Consider the following 10,243-nt stretch of genomic DNA (forward strand, 5'->3'; position numbering starts at 1 on the left):
TACACTATACCACAAAAGGCCAGTAGGTGGAGACACACTCCAAGACTGCAACATACTGCTAATAACTGAAAGCCAAACTGTAGATTTGGACTAGGTTTTGTCAGTTGACTTTTCAAATGAATGACATACTGTCGATAAAAAAGGGAAGATACTTTATTAATCCAACATGTTTCGACGTATACCGGTCTTATAGGTCAAAACATGTAAAGCAGAAAAATGTAGGCTACATGAAATGCGTAGCAATACAGTGCAGGTGTCATATGTCATGGGTTTATGTTTAATAACACCTTATGTATGTTTTACATCTACAAGTAGCTCTTTGAAAATATACATGTACTGCCAATCTGACTTCTGACAAGCAGGAACATTTACCACTGCAATAGTTCTGTCTACATTGGGGATCATAACTTGAATTATTGAATATTCCCTGTGATTTATGGTCCATAAAGGTAATGTGTAACCCCCTGGCTAATAATAATCAACGCCATGTCTGAAACAGGGATGGACAATTTATATGCATCCTTATTAACCCTGTCAGCTTGTCTGTGTAATTCAACAGAATGCAGGAGGAGAGGAGATTGAAAGGACACTAGGACAGTGGATGTTTGGAGTTATGGCTAGAGAAGCAGAGCTGTATTTGCATTTACACCAGCAAAGAGTCCTGTGGGGAAGAATTGTTTCTGTAATAATTTACCTTGATAAAAGGTCTTGTCTTGCACGTCTCTCTGCCTTGGCTTTTTATTCCCCCCAGAAGGAACACTCAAACTTGAGTATTCACAAAGAGCTTAACCCATTAAGACCATGAGGCCAATTCTACAAATGCCTTCTAAACCAGTAGTTCTCAAACATTTTCATGTTAAGGACTCCCAAAATGATATGTATTTGGCTGCGGACCACCATCTGAAAATGTTTTGTGGCAGGTAAGGGACCCCCAAAAGAGAATGTGTGTGTGTGTGTGTGTGTGTGTGTGTGTGTACCTATATATATATATATATATATATATATATATAAATTACTACAAAAAAATCAAAGTTTTCAAAAGAGAACCATTGTCCATTGTTCCAAGTTATTTTCTAAAGGACTATATGCATACTGTAACACAATATGAAAATAATCTGCTATAAATCCTGTATTAAAAAGGTACAAAAGGTACAAAAGTATTGGCATCAAAATATACTTAAAGTACTGTACCAAAGTAAACTCAAATATTAAAAAATGTGGCAAACCTTGAACTGACTTGAAAATAGCAGATCTACAAGCTCACAACGCATCGCATTGTTGTGAGCTTGTAGATCAGCTCATTTCAAATAGCCAAGGTATAAAATAGGGCTTAAGTGGTTAATGAAAATAATATAACTCTATAAAGAAACTAGTAACTATAAAGCTGTCAGGTAATTGTGGTGGAGTAAAACATACAATAAATTCTTTGAGATGAAGTGGATGTAGTGGAGTAAAGCTACTGTATGCTAAGTAAAAGTATCTAAAATTGATAAAGTAGCCAGCTACTTATAAAGGTACTTGGATAATTTCCACCACTGCTTGTACAGTTCCGTAGGAGGCCCAGGCCACATCACAAATGGTTAGGAAATCAAAGTCAGTCTAGAAGAGAGTGGAAAGTTAGTATTAAATGCACTTTCGACCATTATCTACAGCAGCGGTTCCCAAACCTTTTTGGCCATGCACACCCTACTACTTCCTGACCTAGCTGACGCACCCCACATGGAAATATAAATGTATCCACATATAAGCAGCACATATATGAACCTGAATATGGCATATATTGCAGCATATGCTATATTCTGCAAATACTTGCCATATATTGGCATATGTTAATATATTTCAAATAAAAACATAGCACCACCATTAGCCTTTTCATGTTGCGCACCCCCTAGAAGGCGACCACGCACCACAAGGGGTGCACGGCTGCACGCACCAGTTTGGGAACACCTGATCTACAGAGTGGTCGTTGTCATGACTACGGAACCCATGCTGAGTATGGTGCACACATTACAACAGATGAGGAATCAAACGTTTCCAGAGGTGGACAGTAGCCAAGTACATTTACTCAAGGGAAACCGGAGAACTCACCGGTTTTCTGACTCGCCGCGGTTTAGTGCATTTTAGTTTTACTTCACCTTTATTTAAATTGCATTGAATTGAGAGAGAGAGAGAGAGAGAGAGAGAGAGAGAGAGAGAGAGAGAGAGAGAGAATAGTCGTTTAGTTTACACTAGATGAAGTAGGAAGGCTAATGTTTAAACACCAAAGTACCAAAATAATGTAATTCATTAGTAAACAATATCCTGAAAAATCATTGGTACTACTACTAACATTGGTCACATACTCACCTTTTTATCATTATCTAGCTGACCATTTAATTGCACAAAATAATTTGAGCACTTTGGAAATTAACTATAACATCTGTGGGTTTGACATACTATACTGATGAAGACATTGAAACTTGTTTCTCTCCACGAGTTGGTAAACCGGCGAGTTCTCCAGTATTCTACTCAAATACTGTACTTAAAGGACCACTTCACCACTTTTCAACCTATCTTCATATAATAGGTCCTCACTAATAATCATGAAAAAATGGCGCAATTTCTTTCTACTCAGTCTGTGTCTCATAGGAGGGCTGTGGGCAGTTTAGAAACTGTCTTCCAGTGACATCATCAATGGGGAATACAAGCTAATAGAAATTGCAGGCTTTCTAGTCCTGAAAAGTTGCAATGCGAAAATGGAAGCCATCGTTCTCACGATGATGAAAATCTAAATATTTTTGTAAAAATATCTTGTTTAAAAAAAAATCTGCCTAATGATGATGTCACTGGAAGACGGTTTCTGAACTGCCCACAGCCCTCCTATGAGACACAGACTGAGTAGAAAGAAAAGCGTGCCATTTTTTCATGATTATTACTGAGGACCTTTGCTGTACTTTACTGTATTTGTAATTATTGTATACTCTCCCTCAAATTTAGGAACAAATATTTAACTTTTGGCACCACTAACATTTCTAGGAAGGGGAAACATACATTACAAAATATCACTTACTTATGATTATCACTATTCAAATATAGAAAATAGGAGATCTACATGTTCGCAATGCAAAACATTGTGAGTAGTACATCTGTTATTTTCACCATTTTTAAATCTTTGAAATGAGTGAGGAAATGACATTCATACAGCAATGCACTGATATTAAAACAAAAATGTACTTAACCCATTCTGGGCGGGAACCCCTTTTGGTGTTTTAAGCATTATTGTATGCTTTAGATATTGAAAAAATAGCAGATCTACAAGCTCATAGTGCGGCACTCAGTGCTTGTATATCTGCTATTTTTGAAAGTTCTTGAAAATGTGACGCAAATCTTTGAATATATATTCTTTCAGAGCGAACGTTTTTAGCTCAAATATTTGGTCCCTGGAACTACATATTTTCAGATGGGGGTCGGCGGCCAATTACATATAATCTTGGGGGTCCTTGACATGAAAATGTTTGAGAAAGACTGACATAGAAACATGGGTTTTTCAGAAAACTGTCAGGATTTAGAAGGCCTTTTGTAGAATCGGCCTCAGGTCTAAATGGGTTTTAAAGAAAGCACTGCAGTACTCAAGCACAAATTTGACTGAGCAACTTTCACTTGTAGTTTAGTAATATCTGACCAGGATACTTCCACACAGAGGGATTTCTCCACCACTGCGTGTACAGTTCACACACACACACACACACACACACACACACACACACACACACACACACACACCCCCCCCCCCCGGCCCCAGCATCATTCACATTATCAGAGCGAAGGGACCTTGAGATATAGTCATGATTACATGACTCATGCAATCATTAGCTGTGCTGCTCACTCAAAATGCTCTCAAGATTTCCTGCAGACGTAAAACATTAAGAGGGGTATTCAAACCTAAATTCAGGATGCTCTAGTAGTCTATACAAAGCCCTGGCTTGGTTTAGACAACGCTCGCTAATAATATTAGGCTTTATGCTGAATAAACAGAGTGAACTAACCCCAAAAGCATTCATATGTAGTGCATGAGACTCAAAGATAATTTGAAACGCATGGTGATGGCAAATCAATGGAAAATTTCCAAAATTAAACTGAACGTCAGCTGTTCTCATTGCAAAGGATTTAAAATACTTAGTATTGTAATGTTTCTAATAAGCACTTCACTTATAAGAAACAAAAACTCCTAGACAATGAGAGAATGGTTGTTCATAAACTATATTAATTTCTAGAGTCTAGACCAATTCTTAATAATCAGTTAATAAAACATTAATGTTTGCACGTTGCAGTCTGACAATACCTTCTAAAATATTAGAGTATTCTTGCTTGCTGTTAGCTGCATAGAGAACAGAAATAAATGAATACATAAAATATATTTTATCAAATCAAATAATTTCCCTCCCGTCTTTCAACTCATTATTCAATTTCATTATGTTTGCATGTAAAGTCATTTGAAATGGAAATGAAATGTCAGCTGCAGTCAAATAAAGAGCATTTCCATCTGAAATGCAACAGTACAATGTGAAACACTGATAGAACCCTCAAGGGAATAGATCTGTGCTGCCAAGAGTGGTGCGTGAGAATGAGATACTGCAGCAGATGGAAGATGAAAAGGTTTGAAAAATCTAGCTTTATCCTATGTATTGATAGATGTGTCAACATGTTCAGCATCAAACAGTTAATTATACTGCGTTGATTTTCTATATTAGGCGATTACTGTATGCTAGCCTGTGCATAAACTAGCATAAATAAAGCATTTAGCCTGGGCCTTAACTTAACCACTTACTACCCTATTTTATATATTGTCGTCAATGTCGTGGGACAATGTATGTGTAGAATTGTAGATGTGCGAAAAAAAATTAAATAGGGACACAGTTGAAAGTACTTAATCTGGCATTCCAATTGTCTGACATTTGAACATACCGCACATGATAATGATTAACTGCATCTATCAAGCAACAGAAATGTCTATAAAAGTTGTATAAATTAGTTTTCCATCCATACAGTATATAAACACCATCAGGCACATAGACTCTAGTTTCATCTGCTGATGACATTTAATTAATTTGCCTCAGTCCATAGTATACAGTAAAATCCTTAATTAAACTTTTTATAATCTCTGAGTTAAATTAATATTAAAGATTTTACTGTCTTGCTTATCAATCATCGCATTTTAAAGGGGCCACGGGGTTAAAAAGCGGCCTCTCTCTTCGTAGCTGTAGTCTTCCATAGCTCTTCTCAAAGTCCTTTTTAGTGCCATTGAGTGCCTCCAGGCTGCCTGTCTTTACATCGTATCCACCCTCTCTCAGTCTCTGGATCCGGTAGCTCACTATCTGTATGGTCAGTTCCAAAACGGTGGGGGTCTCCGTGATCTGAGACATGCTGATGCCGGCCCTGCGGAGCCCCTCGAAGCGTTCGGCCAGGATGGCTTCGGAGTAGTACAACAGCGCTGGGCATTCGATGACAATGTCCCGGAGCTGTGGCTCAGAGCAGCCCATGGTGTGCTGGGAATAAGCCAGGGTTCGGCGCATACTGTCCGGGTTCAGCTCGGTGACGAAGCCCCTAAGTTTAGAGAGGAGACGTAGGAGCTCTGCGGTGGTGAAGCCCTTGTCCCTGAGGAACAGCAAATTATGTCTCAACGCATCAGGGGGTTTGAGGAGAACGAAGGGGTTCTGAGTCAGCAGCTTCTGAAGCCAGATCTTCATGTTGGTCTCCTCTCCCCCGAGCTCCAGGTAGGCCCGCTGGAGCGTGAGGACCATCTCCTCGTTCTGCCCTACCGGTCGGCTGAAGCTCTGGGGGGCGCTGGCCATGAGCTTGGCGACGATTCGCTTGTTGAGGTGCAAGCTCTGGAAGTATGCTATGTTGTTCCGCTGGTTCTCGTGGTGGCTGGACGACGTGAAGAAAGAAGCGGGGAATTTCTCAATGATACCCACCAGTTCTCTCTGGTTCGGGCACACCGAGGTCCACAGCTCCCTCTGCGCCTGCATCTGCTCTGGGCTGCAGAGGACCGCCTCAGGGTGGAGCTCCAGGACACGGGCGACAACAGGCCCCGACGCTCCCATGTCCTTCAGCAGGCTGGCCGCCTCAGTCACATAGGCCGGGTCCCGACGCAGGACCCAGCCCTTGAGCTGACGGATCTTCTGAATGTCCACAGAAAGCTCGTAGAGAGCCTCCACTGTGTGCCGATTCTCTGCTGAGCTCAGTGTCGCACATGACCTGATGTTTATTAGAGCTCTGACACCCTGGCACTGGAGGCACAGGGACTTGGCAACCAGTCGCAACATTGATGCAAAACGCTCAGATTGGTGAAAATGACAATCAACATATGTCATTTACAAACTACCGGTAGTAAGAAAACAGGCACCTTAAATGCTCCTTTCATGATATTTGATAGAAATTCGGCACATGGGCTGAGGAGGGGGACAAAAGGAACAAGTCATTGCAATGAACAGTACTATAGCCTGCAAACCAGACGAATCTGCCACAGGAAAGAAAGTCCCTGGGGAGATTGGTCTGGCACTCCTCGGTTTGACCCCTCATACTCCTGGTTAAATATTAGCCTACTCAACTACAAGTGAAAGTTGCTCAGTCAAATTTGTACATGCTTTTTAAAATACTGTACAGTATTCAAAAGTGCATGTTACAAAGTAGGTCTACATTTTTAGAGAAAGAAGAAGAAAAAAAAGTGGCCTATGTTTAGATTACAAAAAATATCAATGCATTGCTCTATTAAAATGTTTCTATTTCCCCCCAAAATCATATATAGGCATATTAAACAATGCAGCACAACATGTTGTGAGCTTGTAGATCTATTTTCACTATATTTGAAATAGCAAATAGGGCTCAAGTTTTTAATTCATAAGAAGAAATGTAGTGAATTCAGTGGGCAAAAATATTCGAAAATTACAATTAGCCTACTATTAGTACCAAAAAATTAAATAAAACGAAAAGGCTACACAGTACTCAAGTAGCTAGCCCCTCTCGGGACCCTACGTAAAGCTTTTCTGAAATTTTTATGAGTTTTACGGGTCGAACAAAATGTCAGAAACTTCAGTACCATTGGGTTCTGCTTGGAGGGCTATCAAGTAGCCTACTTGTACTTGATTTTACAGTCCACCACAGGCAATGAATGCCAGTGAGCAGCTAACATCATTTAGCAGAGTGAGACAGCCCTCATACTTAAATCCAACACACTTCTGCAACACCGTCACGCTACTCCTCTGAGACTGTAAACATGTCTAGAATTCATGCAAAAAAAACAACAACAACATTTCAACGCACAACACTACAAATTGAACATCTACCTTCAGCTGCGGTCAACGGATGTGACGTTGTGTTATGAAACTCATCTCTTTTTCGAGACATACTGTAGACCAGCCTTAGCTGGTGATGTGCACAACAGCACCATACAGAGGCGGTGATGTGTACTGCAGAGCGTAGGGTGACTAGATCCAAAGTGTTCATTTGAGAAGCAGAAGTAACACTTGTGTTGGACAGGGGGGACGGGACGGGGTTAGCGACTTATTACTTAAAACCTTTGATTCTAACATGTAAACAACATTAAATAAGAAGGTTGCCTTTGGCTATATCACATTTTTCAGATTTTGATTCTGGAAAGTTATGCAAAATCTGGCATGTTTTCCTATATAATGCCTAATTTGCATATTTAAATGTACAATTTCAGAAAACTGGGGAAGTTTCATGGTGATAACAATGTCTTAAAATGTGTCATCCAATTCACCTAGATGAAAATAACATGTAAATATCAAAAAACTCCTGTGGAAGGGTCATCATACGGTACTTTACTTGAAACAGTTTAATCTATATTAACCCATTTAGGCCTGATGTCAAAAAAAATTAAATGTCTTCTATGGCTTTTCCTACTCATTTGGTAATCTCGTCTCGAAAACTCTTGGGAACCCAGATTAGGTAATCATAGCCCACATTTGGAGCTCTGGCTCATGGACTTCTGATTTATGTTGGTATTTTAACACCTGAATGCAGCCTGACCACTGACCTGACCAGTAATGTAAACCAACCAGAATCTCAACTGAGAATACAGGTTCTGTTTCAAGCTCCGTCTATAAAGAGACACAATTTGGCCATGCAGTTCAAACCTGTCACCCTGCACTGAGCCACTATAGACCTCATAGACAGCAGCTACAGAACAACAGGAAAGCCCTCGATGCCCTTTTATGGCCGACTTGGTACCATAGCCTAGGCCTAGGGGATATTTCTCATGTTATTTTAACAGACATAATAATAACACATCTTGCAGGAAAGAGAGCCAACTATTAGGGGACTAACTATTAAGGCATTAACCAGAGGTGGGACAAAGTCCCTATGTTGCAAGTCCAAGTCGAGTCTCAAGTCTTTGCTCTCAAGTCCCGAGTCAAGTCCAAGTCAACACAGGCAAGTCCCAAGTCCAAGTCCTGGACTTTTTGTTTCGAGTCCCAACCAAGTCCTAAGCATTTTGTTTCAAGTCCCAACCAAGTCCTTACTTTTTGTTTCGAGTCCCAAACAAGTCCCACCAAGACATAATACTAATTAATGATATGTAAAGATTTACATAAATCATGAGCATTTTCCACAATTTGCATTTATTATTAAACAAGGGTTCTGGAGTCCACCAACAAAATGCAGATACTGTACTTTTCAATTTCCTCCGTGAGGACAGGGTTTAACGCACCACTCTGTACAATGGGGTGGTTGTAGTTTGTCTCTCTGCTCTTCTATTGAGCCATTTAGATCATGTCAAAGGTCATGTCTCACCGAGACACAGGCTCTGACACAAATTCAATGTTTCCCCTGAGCAAGCAGGCTATTATTATTACAATGGTAAAATGTCATTACTTGCACTGAAACCGTGTTCAAATCCAGGGTAGAAGAGGAATGTTACATTATATACCATTACCAAACCATTTTACATGTCATACAAAAGATAATCAGATAAACTTAAATAATAAGAAACTTAAACTGTGCACAAAAATAAGGAAGACTCTAATACAATTAACAACATTAAACTGATGCTCTAATTCACTGTTCCAAAACAGCAACGACGGCAGGAGTGAAGCCGGTATGTGTTTGTGTTTATGTGCAACACGTGGAACACAGGCGACGCTAGTACACGCTACTACATGATTAAGGTTACCAGTTTAAATTAACAGAAATTAAAAGATGTGTCCTGTTTTGAACTGATACTGATACTTTAATGTCTGGGAATCAATACGAATTACAAGGCGATTTATGTGCTGTCCTCCTGTCTCGTTGTTGTTGTGTTACCGTAATGGGACTGTGAGTTTGTCAGCGTTGCCATGTATCGTGAGAGAAATAAGCAAACCGACCAAAAAAGAAACAAGACAAAAACAAGCAATTTTTTTCTCCAGAACGTTACACTTTTTAAACATTTTAATATTATTTGGGCTTGCTGTAAGGCAGGGGTCCTCAACTAGAAATGCTGAAGGTCCACAAATATTTTTTGAACGAGACCATGGTCCAGTCTCATGCGCACGAAAATAAAATTGCTGCGCCCCTCACCTAGAAACAACCAATTACCAAGGTATACAAACCGGGTTTGTATAGCCCTTTCACTTTGACAAAATATTCATTATTCACACCTCCAGCACTGAGAAAACTGTTGCGCCTTTTTTCGTCCTTTTTTTCTTCAAACTTAACTACGGTAGCGGTGGTCTCAAAAACATAATGAAAACTTATTCACACCTCCAAAAATCCAATTTTGTTTCATTCAACTGAATGTGTGAATGTGAGCCAGTCAGCGCAACATTGTCATCATGACATTGCGTTTCTGGGCATTGATCGAATACAACGGAGAATTCAACTCGCGGTTGCGGTGAGTTTTTTTCTTCTCTTTCTTCTGTTTTTTTTAATGTTTTGTTGTGGCTTTCGCCTTTATTTTATATTCTTTATGGAGGGATAGACAGTATAGGCTGACAGGAAATGGGGAGAGAGATGGGGGGTCACTCCCCCATCTCTCTCCCCATTTCCTGTCGGGATCGGGAGTCGAACCCGCGGCACACTGCCAGACTGGATTACCAGCCAAGGTGCCTGGACCACTGAGCCACGGCCCAGGCCTTCTCTCCAGGGTGCGCAGAGAGGTGTGCCGCAGTCCGGTCGTGTGCCGCAGTCCGGTCGTGGACCGCGGTCCGCCTGTTGAGGACCACTGCTGTAAGGTATTAAGTGACTTGAAAATGTTCAAGTCAAG

The 10,243-nt window shown here is 40.3% G+C and overlaps 1 protein-coding gene across 1 annotated transcript; it reads right to left on the reverse strand.

Moving 5' to 3' along the window:
• Window positions 1-4,383: 4,383 nt before the first annotated feature.
• On the reverse strand, window positions 4,384-7,351 carry mterf2 (mitochondrial transcription termination factor 2). Its single transcript, XM_083762627.1, has 2 exons — window positions 7,326-7,351; window positions 4,384-6,431 (listed from the first exon to the last, which is right to left on the reverse strand). Exon 2 carries the CDS (start codon window positions 6,351-6,353, stop codon window positions 5,181-5,183), a length of 1,173 nt encoding a protein of 390 aa, XP_083618753.1. The 5' UTR covers window positions 6,354-6,431; window positions 7,326-7,351; the 3' UTR covers window positions 4,384-5,180.
• Between the last annotated feature and the right edge of the window lie 2,892 nt (window positions 7,352-10,243).

The sequence above is a fragment of the Protomyctophum parallelum genome (genome assembly GCF_964188405.1).
Source record: "Protomyctophum parallelum genome assembly, chromosome: 4".
NCBI lineage: Eukaryota > Metazoa > Chordata > Actinopteri > Myctophiformes > Myctophidae > Protomyctophum > Protomyctophum parallelum.